We start from the raw sequence: 27,883 nt of genomic DNA, 5'->3' as shown, positions 1-27,883 counted from the left end.
AGCCGTGACGCCTGTGAGCGAGCGTGTGCCCCGCGTGCGGCCCCCCCCACGGCTTTGCGCTCTTCCTGGCAAAGGAGGAAGCCCGAAAGGTCAAGAAGCTGCACGGGATGCTGAGGGTGAGCTCAGGCACAGCTGACCAGCAGCTGTGCTCCTGTCCCCCGTCTGGGCCAGCGCAGTGTCTTCTGTAGGTTCTCCCTTTGTCGAAAACCTCACACCTGCCCTTGGCTCCCCACAGAAGCCCTTTGGCCCCACCCCGCCTTCCGTCACCCCCGATTCCTACCACCCCAATCCTTGCTCTGCCTCTTCTCATGCTCAGGTCAAATGCTTCCTACTGCCTGGCCTCTAGGGACCCTGGGGGTGGTCTCAGCCTTCGGCGGGACCGTGTCTGCCCCCCCACCCCTGGCGGGGCATCAGCAGGTGTCTGGGCTGCCTTCCTGGCACCAGGCACCCTGGCCGTGGGCAGTTTGCTGGCCAGCTCTGTTGCGGTGGGCCCGAGTGGGGTTGGCTGACCCCAGGGCTGTCCTCGCCCCCAGAGCCTCCTGGTGTATATGCTCTTCCTGCTGGTGACGCTGCTGGCCAATCACGGGGATGCCTCATGCCACAACCATGCCTACCGCTTGCAGAGTGCCATCAAACAGGAGCTGGGCAGCCAGGCCTTCCTGGCCATCACCCGGTACGGACACCCCCAAGTGCAGGGAGCTGCTGATGCCAACCAGGTCCCATCTTTCCTGGCCTTCATCCAACCCAGTCCCCGGGGGACGTGGGCAAGTGTCTTGGTACAGTTTTGGTTGTCAGGACTAGATATGGTGCCCAGGATAGCCCCCTCACACTTACCTGCCCCAAATACCACTAGGCTAAGATGAGGGAATGCGAGTCTTTCCCTTGTGCCACCGGGTGGCCCTGGCAGCCTGCTGTTGGCTGGGGCTGCAGGAGCGATGCTCTCTGGGGCTCTGACCTGCCTGCCCCATGGGGTGGAGCGTGTGACTGTGTCTGTGGGCAGGTCTGAGGAGTTCTGGCCGTGGATGTCGCACGTGCTGCTCCCCTACATCCACGGGAACCGGTCCAGCCCAGAGCTGGGGCCCCCACGACTGCGTCAGGTGCGGCTGCAAGAAGGTGAGCGGCTTCTGGTTGATTGCCATGTGCCCTTTACCTTCTTCTTGCTGTTTCTTTATCTGTGAAACCAGGACCTCCACCTTCTGGGCTCAGGGAGGGTTTGGGGCGATCATGTTGGGCCCAGCCCAGGCAGCTGGTCAACAGTAAGTGCTCCTGGTTTAGTCCTGCTCATCCCCTGCAGCTCTCTGCCCAGACCCTCCCGGCTCAGGGCTGCCCACGTGCTCTGCAGCCTCTGGCACCTTCAGCACCGGCGACTATGGCATTGGCTGGGGGAGTGCTGCCCACAATGGCTCGGAGACGTGGGCCTACTCTGCACCAGACCTGCTGGGGTGAGCATGGAGGGCGCGCCCGGGGTTCCTGCGGGGCCAGGGCCTGGCTCTAACACTGCCCCCTCGTCAGCAGTGTCTGGTCCTGGGGCTACTGCGCTGTGTACGACAGCGGGGGCTACGTGCAGGAGCTGGGGCTGAGCCTGGAAGAGAGCCGCGCGCAGCTGGGCTTCCTGCAGCTGCACAACTGGATCGACAACAGGTGCGGTCGTCTGAGCTCCCTGCCACCCCCCCCATCCGCCTGCAGGACCTCAGGCAGGCACACCGCCCTCACCGGCCCTTTGTGGCTCCCCATTCGTTCCTGACGAGCCTCACTGACCACTCGGCCTCCACCTCCTCCCGGGTCCATGCATCACCCGCCCCGAGAGCCCTTTCCTCCGGGAAGGCACGCAGGTCTTCTCACCCCACCCCCTTCTCGCCCCGTAGGAGCCGCGCCGTGTTTGTGGAGCTCACGCGCTACAGCCCGGCCGTGGGGCTTCACGCCGCCGTCACGCTGCGCCTCGAGTTCCCTGCAGCCGGGCACGCAGTGACCGCCCTCAGTGTGCGCCCCTTCCCGCTGCAGCGCCTGAGCGCCGGCCTCTCCCTGCCACTGCTCACCTCGGTGGGTGCCGGCCCCGCCCCCGCGGTCCTCCCAGCGCAGGCCCCGCCCACTGCTCGCCCCGCCCCATTCCCTCACCCCCTCCTCCCGGCGCCGGCCCCGCCCACCGCCCTCGCCCCGCCCCAGCCAGTCTTGGCCCCGCCCCCGCAGGTGAGCCTGCTGCTGTTCGCGCTGTACTTCTCGGTGGCCGAGGTGCGCGTGTGGCACAGGGAAGGGCGTACACGCGCGGTGCAGCCTGGGGCCTGGGCACGGTGGCTGCTGGTGGCACTGACCGCGGCCGCGGCGCTCGTGCGCCTGGCCCAGCTGGTTGCCGCCGACCGCCAGTGGACCCGCTTCGTGCGCCGCCGCCCACGCCGCTTCACCAGCTTCGAGCAGGTGGCGCAGCTGAGCGCCGCAGCTCGCGGCCTGGCCGCCTCGCTGCTCTTCCTGCTTCTGGTCAAGGTGAGGGCTGGGCCGGCGGGGGCTGGCTGGGCCTGGGCCGGGCTGGCGGGGTTCGGTCAGCTGACCCCACTTGCCCGCAGGCCGCACAGCAGCTGCGCTTCGTGCGCCAGTGGTCGGTTTTCGGCAAGACGCTATGCCGGGCCCTGCCGGAGCTGGTGGGGGCCACCGTGGGCCTGGTGGCGCTCGCCGTGGCCTACACCCAGCTGGCCGTTCTGGTAGGTGACGGTGAGGCCGGCGGGGGAGGGTGGTGTAGCCCGGGAGGCGCCCCTCACCCGCGCCCCCTTCCCGTGCAGCTGGTGTCGTCCTGCGTGAATTCGTTTCGGAGTGCGGCCCAGGCCCTCTTGGTGCTGTGCCCTGGGTCCGGGGCTCCTGCCCTGTGCCCTACTGAATCCTGGCGCCTGTCCCCGCTGCTGTGCACGGGGCTCTGGGCCCTGCGGCTGTGGGGGGCCCTGAGGCTGGGAGCAGTCCTTCTGCGGTGGCGGTACCATGCTCTGCGTGGGGAGCTCTACCGACCAGCCTGGGAGCCACAGGACTATGAGATGGTCGAGCTCTTCTTACGCAGGCTGCGCCTCTGGATGGGCTTCAGCAAGGTTAAGGAGGTGGGTACGGCCCAGTGGGGGGGAGAGGGACGCACCCTGGGCCCAGGTGAGCCCAGGGTGCAGCCGGACTGACCGAGCCCCTGTGCCGCCCCCAGTTCCGCCACAAAGTCCGCTTCGAAGGGATGGAGCCGCTGCCTTCCCGCTCCTCCAGGGGCTCCAAGTCTTCCCCAGATGCACCGCCCCCCAGCGGGGGCTCTGACACCTCACGGCCCTCCACCTCCTCCAGCCAGCTGGACACGCTGAGTGGGGGCCTGGGCCGGCTGGGCCCACGGGGGGAGCCCGAGCCCTCGCGGCTCCAAGCTGTGTTCGAGGCCCTCCTTACCCAGTTCGACCGACTGAACCAGGCCACAGAGGACGTCTACCAGCTGGAGCAAAGGCTGCAGAGCCTGCAGGGCCACAGGAGCACTGGTCCCCCAGCCTCCCCTCCCCGCAGCCCCTCCTCAGACCTGCGGCCAGCCCTGCCCAGCCGTCTTGCCCGGGCCAGCCGAGGCATGGGCCTGGCTACTGGCCCCAGCAGGGCTTCCCTGCGGGCTAAGAACAAGGTCCACCCCAGCAGCACTTAACCCCTGGGCCCTGGGTTCATAGCCCTTCCCTGGGGTGGGTCTGTGGCTTCACTCCGGCTTCTTGAAGGAGCCGGAGCAGACACCACCGCTCAGTATTAACTTCTGCCGCCCTCAAGGTCTCGGGCCAGGCAGGAGAGCTGCACGAAGGTCCCCCTGGGAGGAGGCAGCCGCTCTCTCTGGGGGGGCTCTCAGCACTTTAAAGAGGCCATGTGGGCAGCCAGGACCCAGGGTCCCCTCCCCAGCTCCCCATGGGAGGACACAGCAGTATTGGGCCAAGTGCCCAGCCTCTGAGATGCTAATTTATTACCGGAGTCCTCAGGTACAGCGGGCTGTGCCCGGCCCCACCTCCTGGGCAGACATCTCCCCTTTGCTAAGGATCCAGGCTTCGGGGAGGGAACCTGCCCCTCCCGTGGTCTTCCCCACTAAGTTATTACCTCTCCTATGCCCCTGCTGAGTGCACTCCCCTTCCGCTGCCATATGTGTGTCTATCGTCAGTAATTTATATGGGGTTAAAATGTATATATTTTTGTACGTCGCTCTATTTTTCATTAGGGCCAAGGGCCCCGCTAGCTGAAGCAGCCCAGTGCCCACGGTCACCCACGTTGAGGGGCAGCGGGGACGGCAGAGCAGGCCTCCCTCCCGCCTGACCGGAAGGCCAGGGCCGGCCTGGGACAGGTGCTGAGAGGGGAGGCTTGTTAGAAGGGCCCAGTCCCCTCCTAGGCAGTTCTGTTTCCCCCCCGCCCCAGGGGCCTTGTTCTGTGCCTGAAGCTGCGCAGCAAGAAGGCAGGGCCCAGACCTGCTGGTGCCAGGTCTGGGTGAGGAGCAGGACAAGGGCAAGAACAAGGTGGTCAGGTGGAAAGAGCCCTCCCCGGGGGCTGGCTCTTGGGGCTGGGGCAGGTGAACACAAGACCGTGTGTGATGGCGTGGGTGGCCCAGACAGGCCCCGTACCACGGCTGGGGGGGGGGGGGGCCCCCACGGGGACCTTGCCCAAGCTATAGCCTTGATTCCATCCCCACCGGACAAAGTCAAATAAACCAGCTGGCTGACTGCATCTGTGTGAGCCACGCGGGCCAGGAGGCACTGCGGCTTTATTTCATGCGCACACGTCCGCGAGGGGCAGCCTCACACGAACTCCGTGAAGTCATCCACCGAGGAGATGAGGCGCTTCCGCTGGCCCGTCTCATATGTGGGCATGGGCTCTGCCGGTGCCTGAGCAGGGGCTTTGGCGTGGCCCGGGGGGTGCATCTGCATCAGGGGCAGGCTGGGGTTGGAGTAGTGAGCTTCCTCCCGGATCTGCAGGAGACAGGAACTTCAGCAGCCAGCCCCAAGGTAGGGGGGCACCCACCCACCACAGGGGGTCTGGGTCCCCTCTTCCCTACCCGGTGGCGGAGCCGCTTGATGTGGCGGAGCCTGGCGATCCACTTGGAGGGGTAGATGTCGGTGGGGTTGGAGCGGCTGTGATGTACCTGTGAGGCCATCTGGGGGGGGTGGGCAGGGGGGGCAGAGGGGGGAGTGGTGAGCCCCCGTGGGGTCGCACCTGTGGGCCCTTCCTACCTGCCCCCTGGGCCATCCTCTCCACTCACGTTTGCGTGCAGAGCCATCTGACGGGCCACAAAAGGCAAGTTGCGGTCTGACACGATCTTGGCCACGCTGGTGTCCACGAGACCCTCCATGTCTGGGGAGAAACAGAGCTCACCCCAGGGCTCAGGGTCCCGAGTGCCTCCCCGCCCCCCCCACACCCCGCGGCTCACCTTTCCTGCACTGCAGGGTCACCAGGTTGCACTCGTAGTCCAGGGGGGTGATGATGACATGGACGAAGTTGAACTGGCCCTGCCCAGACGAGAGCAGAGGTCACCTGGCCCCGAGGACCGCTGTCCACCACTTCCTACCCCATTGGGGCGGGTGGCTTGCTACCTGAACAAGCCTGGGCTCTGCTCACACCCTCCTTCCCACCGGACCTAGGGGCATAGCTGCCTTCCCTCTCAAAACCCCACCTCCACATCTGGCTCCCAACCACTGAATCCACCCGAGTTCGGATTCAGTCTTGACTGCAGATAGGTCCGCAGCCCCTGTCCTCCCCTCCCTGTGGCTCCGGCTGCCACCTGCCTGTCACCCAAGAGCAGCACAAGGAGCTCGGCATGTGCCCAGCCCCCAGCTCTGCACCCCTGCCTGCTCCTGGCTTCTGTCCAGTGACCTTGCCCGAGGCTCCCCGCTGTGTTCAGAACACACCCACGAACTTCTGAGCACCGGCACCCTCGCCGCTGGGGCCGCCCCGGGCTCCCCACTCCCCGGTCTCACAGCTGTGTGGCATATCCCCCCCACACCCCGTGACAAGTCTCCCGGAGTCAGCCCGCCTCCCGCCCTAGCGGCGTCCTCTGAGAAAGATGGTGACACAGAGACTGACCCCAGCTGCCGTGGGTGCACAAAGGAGGTGCCGGGCAGACAGACTCGGAGCCCCTCCGGAGACACAGAGCACCTCCTGGGCACCCCACAGCCCGCTAAATACGCGTGCACAGCAGCTCTGCGACTCCCCACGACGCCACTGCTGGTGCCCCGGCTTCCGTGGGAAACCGATGGGGCCACTGTCCCCGTCCTTGTTCCTGAGAAGGATGCTGGATCCCAGGGGGGTCTGCACGGGAGGCCGGGGCCCCTGCTGCCAGGACGCTGACCCTGCCCGGGCCCGCCCCCAGCACCCCCACTCACTCTGATGGTACCCAGTTTAAAGTCCTCGCCAGAGTCGTTGTACACAATGGACACGAAGTCGTTGCCCAGATGACGCTTCTTGTCACAGCGGTGCTTGTCCACATCCTTGGTGGGCATCAGGGTGGCAATGTGGAAGACAGCTGCAAGGCGGACCCGGCCAAGCACTCACAAGGGCTGCTCGGGGCTCGTGTCGGTGGGGCTGGTGTCGGTGGGGCCGGGGAGGGGAGCGGGGTGGGGGGACACCTCTTGGCTTCCCCAGAGGCTCTCAGGGCCTGGCCGGCCGGCAGCACAACATCCCTCTCCCCGAGGGCAGAGCTTCTGGAAGTACAGCTTCCGGAAGCAGAGCCACCAGCCCCCTCGCTGCCTGCACGCCCAGACAGGTGAAGGCAGGCCCTCGGCCCCGCCCATGGCCTGACGGCAGACAGTGACAGCGGCGTGGCCGGGCGCGTACCTTGCATGATGTCGTCGTGCCAGCAGTAGGTGAACTGGCCGTCCTCCCCACACACATCCAGACCCCCCAGGTACACCTTGTCGGGCTGGCAGTCCTTCAGCTCGATGAGCTTGCCCAGGCCGGTCAGGAACTCCGTGTACCTGTACGAGCCGTGCTCGTTGGACAGGATGGCCAGCTCACTGTCGCTCTGTGGGCAGGGAGGAGCACGCTGGCAGCCGCCCCTCCCCCCACGGCTCCCGGGGGCCCCGAGTCTGTGCAAGGCCGTCCTGCACTCCCAGCCAATGTGCTCCACGGGACCTTCCCAACACATCCAGAAGCCCGGCAGTCCTCGGAATCCCAGCCCCAGGCCCCAGCCCTGCCCCTCACAGGGACCGTCAGCACCCGCCTTCCATCGGTTCTCACACACGGCAGCCAGAGGGATGCTCTGGACGCTTAGGCCGAGTCACCTCGAACCCTTTGCTCAGAACCATTCACGGCCCGCCCACCTCCCTGGGAATGGCCCACGAGGCTGTCCACGTCCGCTGTCCACATCCGCCCTCCCCTTTACTTCCCTGCCCCACCTCCCATCCCCCACGCGGTGGACAAGGCACCAGCCAGCCGCACCTGCCATTCCCGCACAGGACACTCCCGTCCCTCGCTTCCTCCACGCCTGGATCCCCAATGCGAGGATCAAACCTGCGGGATCCCAGCACCTGCCGCCACCTCCACAGTGCTTGGCACTCCCTTGGGCACCACGAGCTCAAACACTCACCTGTCATTCCTGTCGTGTCCCTGGCACCGGAATGGTACCTGGCATAGGGCTCCTTGAGCACCGGCCACGTGGCAGCTCATGCAGTGACTGAGCTCTGTGGCGGACCAGGGCGCAGACCCTGACCCCTACCCCAGGCAGGAAGGCCACACAACTCCACCCTCACACCCAGGAGCCTCACCTGGCCTTCTCCCACGTACAGGACGGCAATCTTGTGCGTGTCGTAGGATGGAATCTGGTCGAGAAGCTGCACTGACCGCTCGAAGGACTGTAGCCACAGAGCCCTGCCTGAGCTTGGGCGGAGGCCGTCCCCTGCCACCAGCCCTACCATCAGCCCCAGCCGGATGCCCTTCCAGGGAGGGCTCTCCTCACGCGGGTAGGTCACTGTAGGCTGCCCCAGGGAGCCAAGGCTGTACCTTCCGCAAGCCTAGGCTATGGCCACCACCGCTAAGAGTTAGGGCATCCCACGGCACCCCCCACCCAGGCTCCAGGGGGACCCGCAAGGGAGAGAAGGCACCCACCCACCTCATTGGGTAGAAGGATGGGCTTGTTGGACTCGTCACCAAAGAAAGGCGAATGGTAGAGCTGCAGGAATACAAAGCTGCAGGAGGAAAGACGGGGAGGGCTGGCCTGGGAGCTGCGGGCCAGGTCGGGGTCACGGCCAGTACCGTCTGCCCATGCACAGGGCAGCAGACCTGAGCCTCTCTTGTGGCTCCAACCAGCCACAGGGCCGAGGCCACGTGACCTGCAGCCCAGCCTGTGGCAGGGCCCCTCGGGCACCACGTCCCCATGGGGACCATCCAAAAGCTCTAGCAGCTCCAGCCCCAGAGGGCAAGGCTCACCTGGGATTGATGCCTGGCACCTTTTCAGTATTGGAGGCCCCAGCTCTGCTCTTGAAGGCGTCCCTCTCTACCCTCTTGCCTCTGCGTGATGGGGCCGAATCAGAGATGGTGTAGCCTCTGGGCCGCAGGCCACTGGGGGAGCGGGGGCAGCTGGAAGGCAAGGGACCCTCGGGCTGCGCGGGGCCCCGGCCCTGGCTCTCTTCGCCTGGGGCTGACCAGGAGGCACCTGCCCCGTCCAGGATCCCGGACTGGGACCGGGCCTTGGCCTCAGGGCTCAGCCGGCCAACATCAGTCTTGTCCCCAGGGTCCCCAAGTATGTCCTGCAGGGTCTGCAGCTCAGGCGAGGAGCTGGACTTGCTGAGGGGCTGGGAGGGCTGGAAGGAGAGCTCCACAGAAGGCCGGGCGCCCTCGGAAGAGACAGCCCGCTCGATGGGGATTCCTCGAGCCGCCAGCTCCTCTGCAGGGAACTTCTCCTCTTGGCTGGAGCTTGAAGATGACTGCCAAGAAGGAGTCCACGGGACCTCCGTCAGGAGATACCAGCGAGCACACCCAGGGGTTCACTTGGAGGCGATGAAGCCCCCCCACCCCCCTGGCAGGGCCACAGAGCCCCTCAGCAGCAAGCGGACGGCTGCATCCTCTCCCCCAGGATGGCACTTGCCGGTGCCCCACACCGAGCAGGGAACACCGACAACCAGCAGCTGTCAATCTGCAGGGCCCGCTGGGGAACCCCAGACTGTCCACGCAGCACTGACTAGGAAAGATAGCTAGCCTTTTTTTAAATGACAAGGGGAGCGGGGCAAAAAACTTGCCAAAGTTCTGAGCAAGTCCGTGCGCGCCGCGGAGCCTGGAGCGAGGCCCTGTCCCTCCTCCCACAGTACCCTCCTCCCGCTCCCAGGGGCGAGCACCCCCAGGGCACCTCGGGCAGCTCCGGCGCCCCAAGGCACTCACCCTGCTGTAAGCCTCAGCGCGGTCACTGCGCTGGTCTGTGCCTAGCGTCGCCTCAAAGTCCTCCAACTCCATGGGCTCCGCGGACAAATGAGTCTCGCTCGGGCTCCCCTCCTCCAGAACCACCGCCGAGTCTGGGAGGACACAGATGGGGCTCCTAGGTGCTGGCCCGGCCCCTGGGAGCTCACATGGCCTCAGAGGTACCAGCCTCTCCCCAGCAAGAGAGCGCAGTGGGCCCCGCCACAGCCTCACCCCAGGCCTTCCTTGCCTGTGTCTCTGAGCCGCCCACACCCCATCAAGTCAGCTGCAGGAGAGCACGGAGGGGCGCGGTGTGGCCCCCGTCACAGGGCGTCTCCACAGGCTCCCAGGGTGGGGATGAGGGGGGCATCTGGCCCCTGGGATCCGCATCCCAGGGTCCACAGAACCCGCCCCTGCTGCTCAGTGAGGTAGACGGGCAAGGGCAGCACAGACCCCCACCAGGGAAGAGCCCCCATCTAAGACGGGGCCTCAGCTCAGGAGGAGCGGTGGGCCCAGACCAGCTCCCAGGAACAGGCGGAGGCCGTAATCCCTCCTTGACTGGACCCGAGGAAAAGCCTGATGCGGGAGGAACCCCTGTGAGCACACACAGACGGGGAGCCCGTTCCGGAAAGCAGAGACGCGCCATCGGAGCCCAAGCGAAACCCGGAGCCAGGAGCGCCAAGGAAAGGCCACGACGCCCCAAAGCAGCATTTCCTGTGCCACTGTCAGGACGGGGGTGGGGGTGAGAAGCCACCGAGAGTTAGCACAGCCCACGGCCGCCCCGCATACAGCCCTTGCACACGCGCGGTCTGTTAGCCGCCTGCCAGAACCCGTCTGCTCGCTGCCCTTTCCGAATCAGCTCCTGCCCACACGTGGGGGCCCAGGTGGGCCAGAGGGCCGTGCGGGTCAACCCCCGCCATCGCCAGGGCCTGGAGGTAATGGGCCAGCCCATGATAAAAAGCAGACACAGCCCAATTTGTGAGTTCACCAAGCCAGTCAGACCACCAGAGGCCAGGGCAAGGTCAGTCCGGCTGAGCCGCAGGGCCAGGCTCGCCCCGAAGAGCATCTGTGGCTCAGCGGCCCGACGTCACCTCCCGAGGCCTGAAGAAGGGGCAGCGAGGGCCCATCTGGCGGGGCACAGAGCTCAGCCGGCAAGGGCACAAGGCAGAGGGGCCCACCGGCCAAGCGCAGGCACTCTGCACAGACGTCCTCATGCAAGTCGGGGCCCTGCATCTGGGGGGTGAGGAGCGGCACCGGCAGAGTCGAGGAGGGATGACCGCATGAGGGACGGCGGGAGCAGCAAGTACGAGGCAGAGCAAGGCTCTGCGGCAAACGGCGCCTTCCTTAAAGAGATATACGAATACCTGCCCAGGAAATGCTCCTGTGCAGCTTTGCTTGGCAACTGGACTGGTACAGGGAGGAGAAAGAGGCCACTGCAAGGAAGACCGCGCACGGCCGGTCAGCAGCAGCACAGACTGCGCACAGTCGAGCAGAGAGGAAAGGCAGCGCTAGTCCCGCACAGAGCCCGAGCCTGGAGGGAGAGAGCGGAGGGCCAGCGGCGGCCGGCCGGCAGCGGGCGGCTCCCGGCTCTCCGCGCTGCTGCAGGGGGGCGGCCCTCCTCCTCACCAGCAGAGGTCCTGGGCCTCGAAGCGCCATGTGGGGTCACAGGGAAGGCCGGAGGGTGGCCCGGAAGGAGCGCACCAGCCCCGCCAGGCAAGGGCACAAGAGCGCGCAGGCAGGCTTAGCTGTGCTCGGCGCATCCAAACCCAGACCCAAGCGCAAGTGCGGCTGCCCTCCTGGGGCCACGGGCACGCCGAGGACAGTGCAGGCCACAGGGCGTGCAGGGCTCTGAAGTGTCCACCCTGGAAGCACCTGCCTGCCCCTCTGCGAGCGGCACATCTCTAAAGAAGGGGGCCCTTCTGTAGGAGCCGGCCCCGCTCCCGAACGCCAGGCTGTGCCAGCGACAAGGAGAGCTCAGGGAGCTGGCTCCAGCGCGGCCCCACGGGGCGGGGGGCGCAAAGCTGCCTTCCCGCGGCACTCACCCGTGTTAGACCGCGGGGGCGGGGGGGGCTTGGCTGAGCCCGCCGCCGGCACCGACAGCGACTTGTACAGAGCTGTGTCGCGACGCTCCTTAAAGCGCTCGGCGGCCATGAGCGCGTTGGAGAGCTCCTGCAGGGGCATGTTGTTGATGTCCGAGGAGAAGGGGCTGAGTGGGTTCTCCAGGCTCATCAGCCAGCTGGTGTTCCCTGGGGAGGCGCACAGGCAGCACCCTTTAGGCATCCAACCACCCCATCCCCTCCCGGAGCTCCCGGGGCAGCCCATCCCCCCGCCCCCCGCCACTGTCCTTAAGGGCACGTGCCCGGGCTCAGCAGGGTTCCTGCGCTCAACCAGGGAGTGACGAGGAGGGGGACAGGCCCCAGGCAAAGGCATGCCCATGGCTTGCCCCAGACCCCCAGGTTAGGGCAGCCCCCGTGCAGCAGTCACCCGCCTCATGCATGAGGAGGGGTCTCAGCGCACACCACTCTCCACCCCAGGGCAGCTCCCAGGTCCTGGCCAGGCTTGGCGGAGGCATCTCAAAGCCCCAGGCCTCGCCATGGAGAAGCCTGAATGGGGGGCCTTCTGGGCTCTGTCCCTCTCCCCATAAGGCCCAGGAACCCACACTTTGAATCAACCTTCCACACTGAATGTCTTCCAATCCCGAGCATCTCACCCAACCCGACCCACCTCCTCTTGCCCTGCCTGGGCCTCCTCATCCAGTCTCCCACCTGCCCCCTGCCTGTTCCCCGCCCGGAGCCAGGACCCGCGGCCCTTCTGCCCGCACTCGAGGCTCCTCGGGGCCTCCTATCCAGCCCTCTTCTGTCACCGCTCACCACACTGTGCCCAAAGCAGGTCTCAGGTCCTAGGCCTTGGTTTAAGTTTTTGTAATACCCATTACAGGCAGGGTCGTGTCCAACAAAATCCATGTATCGGACTCCTGACCTCCAGCAGCTCAGAAAACAGCTCATTAGGGTAAAACAGGGCCACAGAGATGGCCCCTAATCCCCTGAGCCCTTCCAAGAAGAGACAGGACACAGACCCACAAGAGTGACCCAGGACTCCAGGCTCTGGGCGCACGAGAATACACGAATGTATCTGTGGCTGAAGGCCCCCAGGCCACAGTGCTCTGTGAGGGAGGCCCTCCCGCTTAGCCGCCCGGATTGCCCCTCGCCACTCCCCTTGGCACTCAGCTCAAGAAGTCACAGAGCAGAGACTCGCTCGGCCCTGTGTGCCTGCCACTCACTGCCGGGTAACTCAAGCCCTGGCAGAGGCCCCTGCATGCTGAGCGCAGGCCCCTCCGTACCTGTGGGCCTCCGGACCAGGATCTCTGCCCAGCCCTGAGTCAGCAGGGGGACGTAGGCTGCCAGGCTCGTCTTCTCCTGTACTGGGAACTGGGTACCAGCTGACGCCCTCTCAGACTTGCTGGCGAGTGCTGTCTGTGCACCCGGGGAGGTGGGGCCACCTGGGAAGTGGGAAGCTGGAGTGTCCAGGGCACCAACACGAAGGCCGTGGCCCCCTGAGGAAGAGAAGGGCAAGAGTGCCAGTGACCACCACCTGCCCAATGCAGAGCCACCAGCCCGAAACCGGCTGTTCCGCCCAGGGCCCGGCGACCGGAGGCAGCTCAGCTCTCCCTGGGTGCGGCCCTTGTACGGGGTCGGGCTCAGTGGACCCAGGGCAGTAGGAAGGGGCCATGGTCGGACCACATCTCATTCCAGCTGCAGCAAAGAGAAGCTCCAGGGGCAAGCTGGGCCGAGAACCAGGGCAGCCAACGGTTCCCAGGAAACACTGGCCACGAGGAATAGACCCACGGCCACGAGGGGGCCTCAGGCCAGCTGTAGAGAAGGCACGCCCCCCACTACACAGCCCCGTGGCCAGGGCTCACAGAGACAACACCCCAGTTGGTCAACCACCTTGTCCCCAGGCTCCGAGCAGTCCCTGCGAGCATGCGGACCCACAGGCACCTGTGAAGGAGGCAGGGTGGGGCCCAGGCTCACCGGACATGGAGCGGACCCGGTCCCGGGCCCTACGGCACACCTGCTGCCCAGCCTGGGACTCCAGCTTGGCAGGCGCCTCCTTGGTCTGTCTCACGTGCGTGCCAGGGTCCGAGCTGAGGGCAGAAGGGTCCGTGTGGAGCGTGACTGAGGTGCCTGGGCCCAGGACGGCCGCTGTCAAGGCCTGCCGGGCAGGGGGTGGAAGGCACAGTCACCTCGACTCGGGGCCACCCTGCAGCTCTCCTGAGTCCAAGCCCAGCAGCGACCGGGTCCCAGTCCCCACGCTTGTTGTCACGGTAACAAGCTTGTTCCCAACCAGCCAGGTTTTGGTCCTGCCGCCAGCCAAGAGGAACTCGCCCACAGGCGACCTGAGAAACAAGAGCGTCAGCCGACACCTCACCCACCGTGGGCTCTCTGAATGGGCATCTTGGTTTCTTTTTTTTTTTTAAAGATTTATTTATTTATTTGAGAGAGCGAGAATGAGAGAGTACATGAGAGGAGGGAGGGTCAGAGGGAGAAGCAGGCTCCTCGCTGAGCAGGGAGCCCGATGCGGGACTCGATCCCGGGACTCCAGGATCATGACCTGAGCCGAAGGCAGCTGCCCAACCAACTGAGCCACCCAGGCGCCCTGGGCATCTTGGTTTCAAAGGTATGCAGACTGAGGTGGGCCCTGGTCCCCAGAAGAGTGGGGCCCCACGATGTGCAGAGCAGCCTGGCCGGGGCCTCGCCTGCTGCCACCGCTGCCAAGTTCGGTGACAGAAGCCGAGCCAGGCGCTGGCCTCCCGCCCCGGGGCCCGGCCCGCACCTCTTGGGAACCGCTGTGAAGTTGGAGAACACGTATCTGGCCATCATGTCCAGACATGTTTCCGTGAGCTCCAGGTGGAGATTTTTCAAGTTGTCATCAGCCTGGGCCATCGAATTCTCGTCTGCAGACCCCAAGCTGGCGCTGGTGAGGGACGTCTGGATCCTGCTGGAGGGAGGGGCCCCCGCGAGGTCAGGGACCAGTCAGGGCGACTCATCTCCCACCAGGGGCCAAAGCTCGAGGCATGCAAGTGCTGGGAGGGCTGCGCCCACACACCCCCCACCAGGGCGCACGGCCAGTCGAGCCACAGTGTGGCAAACCGCGAGGACACATCGTCCCAGAAAGAGGAGGAGCAGGGCCTCACAGGAGAGACCCAGTCCCACTTGTCGGAGCAGAGGCTCAGGAGACAGGATAGAGACCGACGTCCCCTCACCGAAGCACAAGAGAGTTAGGGGATGGCTTGGTGGCAGAACAGTTTAGTCATGCAGAGACACAAAGATTGCATTCTGCCCACAGGGCCACCTCCCGATGACAGGGAGGGTCTGGGCTTTGTGTGCCGCTCTTCCCCCTCAACTCAGGCCCCCGGGGCCCCACAGGCACCCAGCGACCAGGAGAAGAGGCTCATGCAGGTTTAATTCTGATACGAAATTTCACCGACCCTTTGCCATGTTTGGCTTGTGTTAAAGAATTTGCTAGAAAAGAGCTGAAAGCTTCGCTGTCCCCATCCCCCCAGTCAAACCCCACTCGGCAGAGGCCAGCCTGAGGCTGGAGCCTAAGCCAGGCAGCGGTGAGGAGGTGGGTCTCCGAGCTTCGGACTCGGAGGCCTGAAGGGACTTCCTGGGGAGGACACAGCCCCCCACCCAGCTCAGTGCAGCCTAGCCTGGTCGGCGCAAAACAGTGACCCCCAGAGCCCACACCTGCGCTCAGACACGGCAGGGGGGAGTGACCGAGGCCGCGCCCCTCGACAGTTCAGGCCTCCCCAGCCCCCGCCTCCTCCCAGGCTGGCCCCCACCCCTGCTGCTCTGTACAGAGCCCCCCCCCCCCACCATTCCCTTTCAGCTACAACAGAAAGCAGCCCTCTACTAAAAGAAAGTTCAAGGTTAAAGTCCACTTAAGAGAATAGGAAAGCCAAACCCTAGAATGCGTTTCCTCCCCCAACCTGCGTGGGCGCCGCTTTAATATGCGAAGGCCCCTTACCTCCGGGGACAGGCCTGCGGGTAGCTGCCACCGGACACCTGGCTTTCTCAGAGCTACAGCCCTGCTCCAGGCTCCCAGGCCAGCCTCTGAGGAGGCCGTGCAGCCAGCCCGTGCTCGGACGAGGCTTGGGGACAGAATGCAACCTTTCCACCCCTCACCTCCAGGCTCCCCTGGACCAAGGGCTGCCCCTTGGGCTCTCCTCCAGCTCCGGCCAGGGAGGGCGTGGGCAGGCGACGAGCTCATGCAAGCAGCCCCATGCACCGCCCCCCCGGGCACTCCCGCCTGGCAGGGCCGCCTCGCGGGCCCTGCTCCAGGGCCTGAGCCCCCCGCCCGAAGGAGCCCACTACCTGCGGACCACATGTTCAGACACACTGATGCTGCGGCACCGGAAGGCCTCGGCTGCAGGGCTCTCCTTGAATTCTTTCACGGGTGGAGAGTTATTCAAGCCTTGTTTGGGGGGTCTGGCTATCCTCAAACTACCAGGTGAGGAAGGAAGGCCCAAGCCCCAGAGAGCCCAGCTCCCGGGAGGGGAGAACAAGCCATTGGAGGGAGAAGGAGGAAAGGTCACAGGCCACAGGGTCAGGATGGAGAGCCCGAGGGTGAGATGAACAAAAAACCATGCCAGAGGCCAGTTAGCAGGGGGAAGAAACAGAAAATAAAAATGCATGAAAATACATGTCATAAACGTGATTGACAAAAAGTCAAGTTTCACGCATGGAACCAAAACAAAGAACATTAGTGCAAATTAAACATGTATGGAGCACTATGCACGGCAGATTCCAGGCTGTGCTGACCAGGCGCCCCACCCACCCCGCTCAGGGGCCGGGACGCCCCAAGGCCCTGAAGGTCACCACTCAAAAGGCCGGTTCTTAGCTCAAGGCCCCTGGCACCCAGCTACTGGGAGCTTGAGAAGCCAGCTTTTGACTTTAGGTCACGCTGACCTGGTCATTCTGGAAAATGCCGTATCCCCACCAAGGGAGAACTGAAAAGCTTGGGCGGGAAGGCGGGGACAGAAAGAGGAGTCGCCGTTCGTAGGAGATGCAAACAAGACACGAGGCCTAGCACAGTTCTCTCAGATCTGGCAAAAGCGGCTGTGACGGGGTCCAGAGGAGCATGGCCCCTGCTCAGCAGGGGTGGAGAGCAAGCTCGGGAGGACGGGCAGCCCCGGCCCAAGACTGGGCTGACCATAGGGCCCCGGAGCTCCACCCCAGCCAGGCCAGGGATTCGGCCTCTCAAGAGCTACCACTGCCCTGACGCAACCCTCGGCCCATCCGGTGGAGCTGGGCCCAGGCACCCTACAGCTAGCATCCCGATTCCCAGCTCTGTGAGTCTGCACTCAGGGGCTCAGGCAGGCCTGGCCACAGTCCAGCACATGGGCTCCGCGACACCGCAGGCCACGGGGGCCAGCTGGGTGGGCAACAGCTTGCTCCTCCAGCTACATGAGGGCGCTAAGGGCCTCCACAGGCCCTGCCTCTACGCCAGGACCCCCTGGTGCCCAGCACAGTCTGAAAAGGGACATCCCCCAGCCACATCCCAGTGCCGCCGGCCGGCCTTGGGGCGGCAGGCCAGCCCAGACCCTATGTGCACCACGCCGGTCACAGGTCACGCTCGCAGACCCGCCCCGCTGCGCCCCATTCGCACCGCAGGCCCGCACCTCTTGGGCCTCTCGTTGAGACTGGTGCTTCGAGCTCTGAAGCTGTCCTTCTCAGGGGTGTCATCGAAGGGCAGGAGGACGTTGGAACGCAGGCCCTGGCGGAGTGGAGCAGACCTGAGCCATCGGCAGGGGGACTGACCCCCCTGGTTCTTCCCTCCGTGAGCCTGCCTGCAGTGCGCCGCGTCCCAGCAGGCCACGCTCGGCAAGCGCGGCACCTAACGACGCCCACTTCTGGCTCCCGACATCTCCATGCCCCAGCCACAGACAGCCAACGGCAAAGCGGGTCCCACCCTAACTATGGGTTTGGCCTCCGCTGGCCTACCTTAGTGATAAAGGGAACAAAATCCTTCCGGAAGGGCAGGCGGCATCTAATGAACCACATGGCTATAACGTGATGGGCCAGGCACACGATGTACTGATTAAACCTGCAAGAAGAAAGGGAAGTGAGGCGGCTCTGATGGGGCCCCGAGGCCGAGCATAGAAGAGAGGCCCCAAGGCCACAGGCCCATCGGAGGTCAAGGACCAGCATGGCTCTCGGCTGCAAGAGGCCTCAGGCTGGCCCAGGCCGTGGGCGGGAGGGACGGGCCAGCACTCACTTGGAGGGATTGGTGTAAGGCAGGGAAATGGCAAAGACGCTCGCGTACTGCTCAGCTGCGAAGTTCCGGTAGAGGTGGGGCAGCCGGGCCAGAGCTGCAACAGCAGGGCACAAGGGTGAGGGGGCGCGGGCGGGCCGGGCAGACGCAGGCCCACGCCTGCCGTCGCCAGGGGCCTGTGCTACTCCTGAAAGCCAGCGCGGCCACCCTGACCTAAGAGGGCTGCAAAGGACTGAAGGTTGCAGCCCCCTTGAACATGACCTTCCCTTGACCCTTGGCTCTCTATTCCAAGGGCTAGTAAACTATGGTCCCCAAGGCCAAATCCAGCCAACGGCCAGCACTCGTGTGACCCATGAGCTAAAGATGGTTTTTACATCTTTAAAAGGCTATAAACAAAAAGAATGTGCAGCAGAGGTCCTACGTGTCTCTTTGCAGAAGCGCTGGTGGCCCGGCTCTGCTCCTGTCACCGCCCTGCTGAGGGCCAGATGCGCACTAGGGTACTGGGAACGAGGGGGTGAGTGGGGCAGGTGAGCAGGGCACCCTGAGCTCCTGGAAGCCCCTCCCTGCTGTGGTGTGTGTCCTGAGGGGAAGTGAGAGGAGGCTGTGAGAGCCCAAGTGCAGGGACCCGCGTCCAGCAACAGAGAGGCTTCTGGGCCGTTTAAACCGACACTGAGTATAAGAATGGAACCGGCCACTGGAAAGCCAGAAAGGAAAGCATTCAAGGCTCAGGGGCAGGAAGTGCAAAGGCCCCGAGGCAACAGAGGATGGCACACCCCAGGTGCTCCGTGGAGTTGTATCCCAAGAGAGGCGGCAAGATGAGGTCAGCAAAGCCAGCACGAGTGACAGCCCCAACCCCGAGGGTCCGCCCCACACTCACATGTGCGCTTGCTCGCACACAGAGACGGGAGGGGAGCCAGACGCTTACTTGACAGGAACTCGAGGAGTGGAATGGCCATGCTGGCCGTGGCTGAGATGTGCGTGAGCTTCACGACCAGGACGGGAAGCGCCTTGATGATGATGTCGGGCATCTCCACGCTGCAGATGGCCAGCGCCACGACGCACTGGCTAGCACAGCGGTAGATCAGGCCTTGCTCCAGGCAGTACACCATCTCCCGCTGTGGGGCAGCATGGGTGCCTCAGACCCAGCCCGCCACGCCCCCGCCCCTGCCCACAGACAGGTCTCCCCTCACCCACTCCGGAATGTTCTACAGAAAACAAGATCAAGGCTTAGCAGGGTTAGCTGCCTCATCCCAGGTCCCTGAGCCCCTAACCAGCACAGCACCAGGAGCTGAGCCCTCTTGAGGTGACCGGACAGTGGGGCAGCTGTGGTCAGGCACTCCCTGATGCTTCCTGCCCACCAACAGTGGCCGGCCGCCCCGGCGCCTCAGCCCATCCTGGAGCCAGAACGCGCTGGGCCCATTACCTCTTTAGTTATGGGCCCCATCCCCCCACTGGTTGGCCTTATGACAGGGGAGGTTCTGCCTGACACAGCAAGGCCACCAGGCCCACTCAACTCCAGGCGGCCTCCCACGTGAAGACGCCATGCCGTGCCCAGCAGGAGACAAGTGCAGCTCGGGCCATAGGCTCTGGGCAAACCCTGTAGCTCAAGGCCCCACGGACCACTAAGTTTCCCATAGCCAGCCCCATCCCTCAGACACACTCCAGGCTCCGGGGGTCCTAGGGACACCTTCAGCCCAGGCGGCCAGCTGCCCAACAGGGCGCGGCCAGGAAGAACCAGGCCAAGCGGCACAGGAGCGCCCGGAGGCGGGGCAGCGGACGGGCGCGGGGCATCAGCTCCAGACATCGCTGCCGTTGGCTCCGAGCAGCCCAAGTCTAGCGCAGGCCCCTCTCCCTGCTGGCTGGGACCCCGAGGGCACTAGCCGACCTCTCCAAGACTTCTGTTCTCTCACCAAAGACGGCCGGCTGACCAAGAAGCATTGGGACTCTAATGGACACGGTGGATGTGCCCAGCAGCGCGTTATCAGGGAGCTGCTGTGTGCCTGCTGACGGCAGAGGCGCAGGCAGATGGAAGTCAGGCGCCCTGGGCCCCGCTGCCAGCCTCTCAACACAGGCCCAGCGCTCGTCCCGAAGCCAGGCAACGCTCCATAGAAAGAAAAGATGCCGCCACGTGTGGGAGGGCAGCAGAGGGCCCAGGCCCCCCGGGTGATGCGGAAAACGTCCGGCCGGGCTGGCTGACGCAAACATCCTGCGGAGCAGGCTCGCCTATCCCTCTCCCACCGGGTACCTGTCTGGTTTTGTCCAAGTAATTATGGTAAGAGATCAGCGCCGTCAGCACGGGAACCACAGCCAGATGCAGGTCGGTTCTGGAGAACCCTTCTGGGGTGCCTCGAAGCCGCTCCAGGGTTCTGGGACCTGAAAGCTGAAGACCAGGGCTCAGGTGGCAGCACGCCCGGCAGTGAGGAGAGGGCGAGTGCTAGGTGGCCGAGAGCCCGGGTGGGGGGCCTTCCTACATCCTTCTCTGGCCAAGGGTCTGCCTTTTCAGACATGGGAGCATGCCCACACCCAGTGGCCAGGGACAGACAAGAAATGGGGCACACGTGTCCCAGAAACCCCGGTGAGGAAGAGAGGGGAAAGGAGTCAAGACAGCACACTCAGATGGTGAGTTCAAGCCCTTCACGGAGATCTCCGATTTCCTGCCCCCTGAGCAAGGAAGGGAGGACGGGGCCTCAAGGGCAGGATCTGCACTGCAGATAGGGATCTGTGTCTGAACGGGACTGCCCTCTCATGCGTCCACACGTGACCTCCCAGGACCTCACGGGCGGGGCAGGAAGGCACTAGAGGTAGCCCCACCGCGAGGGGCGGCATTACCACGGAGCAGAGGGCGGAAGACAGCTGGTCGACGCTGCACGGAGACGTGAAGATGAGCACCTTGTAGCGCAGGGACTCGGGCAGCTTGCTGAGCACGAGCTTCAGCACCTTCCAGTCCGCCTCCTGCAGGAAGAGCGGCCGCTCAGGGGGCGGTCGCGCCCTACAGGGGAAGACGCGCTCTCAGAGCCTCAAGCTGTGTGCAGCCAGGCAGCTGCAAGGCCTCTGGACCCCCTCTGTCCCCACAGGAGCACGTGTTCCTCTGAGAAAGTTCCCTGCTGTACATCAGCTGCACCCTCCAGATGCCAGGCTGAGCGGGAGGCCCAGGCACAGCCAGTAGCGCCTCTCTGCCCTGAGCTGGCCCTGAACTTCCCACACCTGCCCCACCCTCCCCACGTGCCCGCCAGTGACCCACAGGCTGCCTGCCCAGGACACTGATGCCCATCCAGGGCACCATGAATGCATAGCAAGAGAAAAGCCCGTATCCTAACTCCAAGGGAAAAGCAGCATGTGTTCCTGAATAAGCACAAGCCCAAGAACCCGCTCCAGGACCAAAATCCACTGAGGGCCACCGCAATGAGGAGGACGTGGTTGTGGCTCCCACTAGAACTTGCCTGGTGAGTCCTCCCCACCTCATCGGGGGAGACCACAGTCCATAAGTGACACCAATGGTCGTGAGTCCTGAAAGCCTTTCCCCAGATTGAGCCTGGGACTCAGAGGCCTTGAAACTCTCACACGAAGTGCCTGACAGCCCCCTTCGGTGCCAACGCCTGGTGCCCCCGGCGAGGAGAAGCCGCTTCCCTGCATGTGGCCCTCCAGGGCTGACCTAGGCCAGCACAGGCTGCCCAGCCCCGTGGCGGCACACCACTGACCACGTGGCCTCTCTCGCCGGCCCGTGCGGAAACAGGCCTCCACCCTGCCCCTCCGCGGTGCGGCCCCAGCTACGTCTCTGCCGGCACCTACCCTACCTCCAGGCTCTGCTTGTCCTGCCCCGGAACCTCTCCTGCCTTTCAGGGCCTCACTCGGCCCTCCAGGTGCCCCCAACCAGAGGTGACTGCACCCCCCTGATTGCACACAGCCCATCTCTGCCTCCACCTGATGCACGTCATCCAATGACTCGTTATCCCTCTACACACCTTCATCTTACACCAAAGCCACCTCCCAGAGGTGGGAACACGTCCTCAGCTCCATGCCCAGCTCCACATGACGGGCCGCACACGGCTACAAATGGTTACAGAACCCGCCATAGGCATGGGGCGGCAGCGCGCACGCCAACAGCGGACCCCCGACGTGGCTGACACAAGGACCGGAGCTGTGCCCGGCGCGGCGGAGGGACCGGCCGGCTCACCTGCTTCAAGCACTGCAGGAGGACGCGGAAGAGCAGGGAGTAGGGCAGAGAGCCGAGCCGCACCGCGGGGCCTGCAGGCGCGGGGCCAGGCGGCCCGGTGGGAGGCGACAGGGGGCCGCTGGCCTTCTTCTCCGGGCCCCTCTCCGGCTCCCTGTGGAAGCAGGCGGGATAAGCACTGAGGCCGCAGGTAGGAACCAGCATGGGCGCCCCGGCTGCCCCACACTGCCATCGGTCGGCTGCGGGACGTCCCTCAGACCCATGGGCACCCCCGGGGCAGGGAAGGACTAGCTCCCCGGCCTGGAGCTGGGGGCACGGCTGACACGCACATGGCGTCGCAGACACAGTAAGGGCTGAACCTCACGGCCCCATCCTTGCTGGGCAGGCCGAGGCGGTGCAGCGAGTCGGCCCTCAGCAACAGCAGGAAGTCGAAGGCCTGTGGGGAGAAAGCGAGGTCCAGCGAAGCAGGGCCAACGCCGGGCCCGTCCACTCACACGCCAGCCTCTCTGGGAAAGGCCATGCCCGCTAACAGCACACACATCCCAACTGCTCCGCGTCCGCAGCAGCGCGGGTGCTACCACACGGCCGTTCCCGGCCTCCTCCCGCAGCGCCCAGGGCCTGCCCCCAGGACACAGGGGCAGCACGGCCCGCACCCTGACCGGGCAGCGCCCCGCACCCCCGAGTGCCGGAAAACACAACTGTGCTCAGGCCACCGGCACATCCTCCAATGAACGACAGGTCACTTAACCACGCTGCACAAATGACGGACAGCTGCCCCACCGCGCAAAGGCTCTGGAAGGGACCAAGACTTCCGTCCCAGTGACCTCCGCTCAACCTGGTGCCAACATCTACAATGGTAGCCGCGAGCCGTGTGCTCTGCCCCGTGTGGCCTCGCCCCGCCACCGACAGACCGCGGCCCCAGGGCTGACAGGGCTGTGTCGCCTGAAAGCGATGGAATCCCATCTCCGCCCACGCCCGGGGCCACCGCCTGGCTCAGCCCAGCACGCAGAGGCCCGCGGACACAGACAAGGGGAAGGGCAGCAGGTCCTGGCAAGGCTGCAGCCACAGCCGGTGCAGAGGACGGAATAGTCTGCAGGAGACCCCTCCTGGGCCCCCTGCCACCTCCCCAGCCTGGGGTCCCTGCGGGCACTACCAGGCCCCCAGGAAGCTGGCCATGGCCAGCCGTGAGCGGCAGCGGGGGCGCCCAGAGCCGCGGACGGCCACCGGCCCCGTCATACCTGCAGCCGGATGCTGCTTGCGATGGGCAGGGCATAGTCGTGCCTGTAGTGCAGCTCCATGTGGCTGACGAGCGTCTCATACACACGCACCGCGTGGCTGGCAGGCAAGGCATACAGCTTGGTCTGCAGAGAGAGCGTGCCGGTCACTTTGAGGGCAGGAGGCTGAAAGACAGCCAGGGAGCCAGCGCCCCGGTGCCCAGGAGAAGAGGAACAGGACGAGCTCTCCGGAGTGACCGGACAACACACAAAGCCTTCAGGCTGCTAACTCCGCTCCCGGGACTTTATCCCGTGGACGCTCCCACACGTGCACACTGTTATGGCAAAAAATCAAAAACAACATGTTCGTGTCAGTAGCAGGGAACCCACTAATAAATCTCTGCGACATGTGCAACGGGGACCCGTGAGCCGAAAGCACATTCTCCTGCCACCTGCAGAGCAGGACAGACCAGGGGTGAGCGAGGCCCCACGGGCTCCAGGGCATGATCCAGGCCTGTCATCCCCACAGCGAGCCCCCTCCCTGACAGGTGAGCCCAGGAGAGGCCAGGTAAGACCTTGGCGTGGGGGGCGCCGCGAGGTGGCATGGGCTGGCCAGGAGCTGGGGGTCCAGCCGCAGCCAGAGCGACCCCTCCATGGCTTGTGGTACTCTTGAGGAGAGCAGCGGGGCCTTAAAACATAGATCATTGGTGTTCTTGTTCAAGAAAAATTAACAAAAAAAAGAGAGGGGGTGGTGGGAGTTGGACACAATGCTCAGGCCTATTCAGAAAGCACCGCAGGGACAGCTACAGCCGGGCTTGCCTGTTCTGGCAGGAAAGACAAATGCAGTCTAAGTCGTCGCTATGTTCACCCTACTTGTGTGTTTCACGCGGATGCAGATTACTTTTTAAACAAGAACCGCCTGACCCAGGACTTCGCCTCAGCTAGCCAACAGCGTGGTACTGTGGCCCCCGGTCTGCAGGGCTGGAGTTCCAAGTGAGGGCAACGGACCACCTTCCCAGCTTCTCAGAGGCAGGAGTCTGGGCTCGCTCAGGCCAGCGCACTCCCTCACCCACCAGAGGTCTAAAGGGGGCCGGGTTCCCGTGACAGGAGGCCACGGAGGTGACGGAAGGCCACGGAGGTGCCAGCCAGCTTTCTGCAAACACTTCAAACTTCTGCACCAGGAAATAACCATCCCGTGTAAGTGTTAGGAGACACTGTGTGAACAAGCAGCATTTGAGGCCAGTGGTTCAAATACTACATTTTATGTAATACTGATGCTGGCCTGTGAGCTTGAGTGACGCTGTGACGCGGAGAGTCAGTGACAGGCCTGGCGGCCAGCAGCAGAGCCCAGGCAGGGGCCGGCCGGGGGCATGAAGGGGCCCAGGCGGGCCTGGGAGCACGGGAGGCCGGCCGTGGTGCAGGGAGGCAAGCGCCAAGCCCTGACAACAAACTCATCCACGACACACAAAGTCCTCTCACAACTCAGTAAAAAGACAAATGATCCCGTTAAAAAACGAGAAGATCCGAACAGACGTTTCCCCAAAGAAGACATACAAATGGCCAACAGGCACCGGAGGAGGTGCTCATCCTCCTCACGAGGGGCATGCGGACCAGACCACAGGGAGCAGCACTTTACGCACAGCGGCCTGGCTACGCTCCAGAGAAGCACAAGATCCGCGTGCTGGGGAGGACGTGGGGAAGGGCAGCCTTGCGCACTGCTCCCGGAGATGGAGCGGCCCCTGTGGAAGACAGTCTGGCCGCTCCTCGAATGATTACGCCCAGGGTCGCCATCCGAGCCGGCAAGTCCACTCGCAGGCGTGCACCCAAGAGAAGTGAAAACCCATGTCCACACACTGGCGCACGGACGTTCACCGTGGTGGGATTCACAGTGGCCCAAAGGTGGAGCCACCCAGTGTCCGTCAGCACAGGAACCGATAAGCAAAGACGGCAAATCCACACGAGGGACGACGAGCCATCCGAGCGAAGCACTGAGCCCTGCTACCAGCCAGGTGAGCCTTGAGACACTCAGAGTGCACACTGCACAAGTCCATCATTATGAAACGTCTGGAGCAGGAAGATCCACAGGACACACAGTGGACTGGTGGTTGCCAGGGGCCAGGGTGCCGAGGGGGAATGGGGAGGGACTGCTAATGGGTGTGGAGTCCCTTCTGGGGAATGAAGACGTTCTAAAGTTGCAGTGATGCAGCGATGGCCACACAAGTCTGTGGAGATACTGGAAAATCCACTGGATTACACGCTTGAAGTGCATCAATTCTCTGGTACGTGAACTGTATCTCTCAACAAAGCTACTAAAATCATCCCGCAACCACAGGGCCAAAACGGACAGCAGGCCTCCCCACCTCGGCAGCGGTGGTGAGAGCTGGCAGTGGGGGAGGGAGCAGCCCTAGCTTGGGGGCATCTCTGCAAAGACTGGCCCTGCAGCCCTCACGAGCCCCCATGCTGGGACAAGGAGTCCGGGTCACACCGGGCTGCCATCTGCGACCCCCAGGGACTGCCCTGGTCTCCCAGAGACGTGTCCCTGCAGAGCAGCATTCCAAGGGGCGCCTGGTTGGTGCGCCCTCCCAGAAGAGCAGAGGCCCACCTGAAGGATGACCAGGAGCCCCAAGACGGCGGTCTTCACATCCTCTAAGGAGGCTGAGTACGCCGCCACATCTCTCTCCTCCAGCTCAGGGGGTGGAGAAAGGGAGCGGGCAATCACCTTTAGAGAGAAAATGTGGATTCAGCTCCCTGGCTTGGGGCTCCCTCCAGCGGCACTGGTCAGACCCAATACTTTCTCCTTTACTTCTCAAAAGCTGCATTTTACACACCTGAGGGACCGTTCAGAAAGCGTGTATTTCACAGTTAAGAGAAAAACACGCTAGTTATGCAGAAGGACAATGCGCCCAAGCCCCAGTGCCCAGCCCAGCTCCCGTGGGGCACGGCCACAGGTGTCTCCCAGGACCCGCCCCAGTGCCAGCCCGGCCACATCCCTGCTGGGAGGGGAGCCCTGCCTGGGACACAGCCCATCGCTCTGCGGAGAATGGGGACAGGAGGTCCAGGGGCCAGTGCTGTGGTGGGGCTTGGCCATAAACTGGGGCCCCTCTGGCAGCCCAGGTACCCAGAGCCCCGGGCTCGAGCGGCCCTCACCTTTTCCACAATGTCCAGCAGGCTGTTGAAGTGGTGGGTATGACAGCCTTCGGCCAGGTCCACCAGCAACTGGGTGGCCAGTTTCCGGACTTGGGGGTCTTTGTCCTCGGGGACGTGGGAGAGCTGGGAGATGACCACTGAGCTGATCAGCTCCTCCTGTGGCAGCACAAGCCGGGGGGGCGGGGTGAGTCACGTGGGGCAGGGATGTGGCAGCACCTGAGGGGCGCTCTGCACAGCCCCTCAGGGGCCCGGGCCCACAGGCCCGATGCACCAACGAGTGTCCTGGCTAGCTGCTGCCCATTCGATGTCACAGCGGTGGGCCCCCATGTGCGTGCGCCTGGGGTAGGAAGACTCTGTCCCTGACATCACGGGGTCCGCTGTGATGGGCAGTGTGATGACAGCTTTCAGAGGCAGGTACAAAGCACCACAGCAGCAGAGAGCAGGACAAGACCGACCCTGACATGAGGAAGCTGAGAACCCAGAGGGGCTTCCTGGAAGAGGCAGCACTGAACTGGACTCCAAGGGACAGAGATACAGGAAAAAGGAAGGCTAAGAGGGAAGGAGTGGGCAGACCGGTGCTGGGAACACCAGAAATGCTGGTGAGGCTGCCCTGAAGCCACACAGAGCCTGAAGTGCAGCTCCTAGGGGAACGGGCATGCGAGCAAGGGGCATGCAAACGTGTCTGAAGGATGGACTCTAGCCACAGACCAAATAAATGACAGACTGGAGGAAAAGAACCAACAGTAGAGAGGAAGGCAAGACATGGAACCACAGTGGTTGGGCTGGGACTAGAGAGTGTGAGCACAAAAACGAAAAGAAAACTTCCCTACAGGAGACTCTGCTCAGAACTTTTGTTCTAGGTCCTGAGCAGGCCCACGATCCCTGAGGGCAGCCCCGCGACTCTAGGCCCAGCATAGGCCTGGCGGGAGGCAGGAATGAACATCCAAGTGCGCAAACAGGGCGTGAACCAAGCCTGTTAAGAGAGCCTGCCACAGAAAGGCACCTGTTGGACCCCAAGTCCAGGGCAGACCCAGGAGGCTTGCAGAGACCCCACCCCTTGAGCCCACTGACCCCAGGGCATCCCCCCCCACACCCCCCAGCAGAACTCGTACCTCATAGAACTGCCTGTTGATGAGCAGCACGAAGGACAGGACATCTAGCACCTTGATGCGAACGGCACTGCGGGATTCATTCCTGGGGGCAGGGCACACCTGCTGGGGCCGGGGTAGGGGGCACCAGGCCCCAGCTCACTCTGCACCCTGCGCCCCAGGCCCACACGCCTCTGTGGCAGGGGAGAGCCACTGCGGACTCCGCCCTCATGGGGCGTGGCTTGCCAACATCCAGACCAAACACAGGGCGACGGGGCAGAGCGCTCAGCCCCCAGAGCAGCATCTTTCTAGACGACCACTCCACAGGAGCAAGCACACTCAGGTGCCTCAGAGGACTCTGTCCTACTGGAAGACCAACCTGCTCCCACTCCTTCCAAGAACGAGAAAGGAAAACCCTGACCGAACCGAGCCTGGGCTCCAGGGGGCAGGCTGGCCCCCGAAGGCTCCCTACCTGAAGAATCTCTCCATCAGCAACTGCAGGTTGTGAATCCAGCCGTCCTTCGCCGGATGGATTGACTGCGCCCTGTAGGTTATTAAGTTTAAGAGAGAGGACTCCTGTGGAAGAAAAAGCCTGGCGTTAATGAGCTGCTCTGCCCCGAGGAGGTTTTCCTACACTCATG

At 64.1% G+C, this 27,883-nt stretch overlaps 2 protein-coding genes across 2 annotated transcripts; one reads left to right on the top strand and one right to left on the bottom strand.

Moving 5' to 3' along the window:
- Window positions 1–61: 61 nt before the first annotated feature.
- On the top strand, window positions 62–4,656 carry LOC123323686 (polycystin-1-like). The gene is made up of 10 exons (XM_044912139.1): window positions 62–116; window positions 534–673; window positions 1,001–1,113; window positions 1,295–1,442; window positions 1,516–1,641; window positions 1,866–2,040; window positions 2,188–2,478; window positions 2,559–2,693; window positions 2,772–3,077; window positions 3,173–4,656. Exons 1-10 carry the CDS (start codon window positions 108–110, stop codon window positions 3,638–3,640), a joined length of 1,911 nt encoding a protein of 636 aa, XP_044768074.1. The 5' UTR covers window positions 62–107; the 3' UTR covers window positions 3,641–4,656.
- Window positions 4,657–4,698: 42 nt separating this feature from the next.
- On the bottom strand, window positions 4,699–27,818 carry LOC110588066 (TSC complex subunit 2; the record flags this gene model as incomplete). The annotated part of the gene is made up of 29 exons (XM_044912140.1): window positions 4,699–4,934; window positions 5,021–5,119; window positions 5,225–5,316; window positions 5,393–5,471; window positions 6,345–6,484; window positions 6,796–6,982; window positions 7,725–7,811; window positions 8,069–8,144; window positions 8,386–8,882; window positions 9,334–9,464; window positions 11,391–11,594; window positions 12,689–12,901; window positions 13,380–13,492; window positions 13,592–13,744; window positions 14,182–14,343; window positions 15,723–15,851; window positions 17,030–17,124; window positions 17,352–17,454; window positions 17,626–17,719; window positions 18,548–18,737; window positions 19,868–20,002; window positions 20,452–20,574; window positions 21,797–21,947; window positions 22,123–22,229; window positions 23,032–23,154; window positions 25,610–25,726; window positions 26,155–26,310; window positions 27,267–27,348; window positions 27,715–27,818. Coding segments are annotated over 29 exons (4,113 nt in total), but the record flags the coding sequence as incomplete, so codon positions are not given.
- Window positions 27,819–27,883: the final 65 nt, after the last annotated feature.

Source organism: Neomonachus schauinslandi, unplaced genomic scaffold (assembly GCF_002201575.2).
Source record: "Neomonachus schauinslandi unplaced genomic scaffold, ASM220157v2 HiC_scaffold_200, whole genome shotgun sequence".
Lineage (NCBI taxonomy): Eukaryota > Metazoa > Chordata > Mammalia > Carnivora > Phocidae > Neomonachus > Neomonachus schauinslandi.
This window is presented reverse-complemented; position numbering and strand designations above follow the sequence as displayed.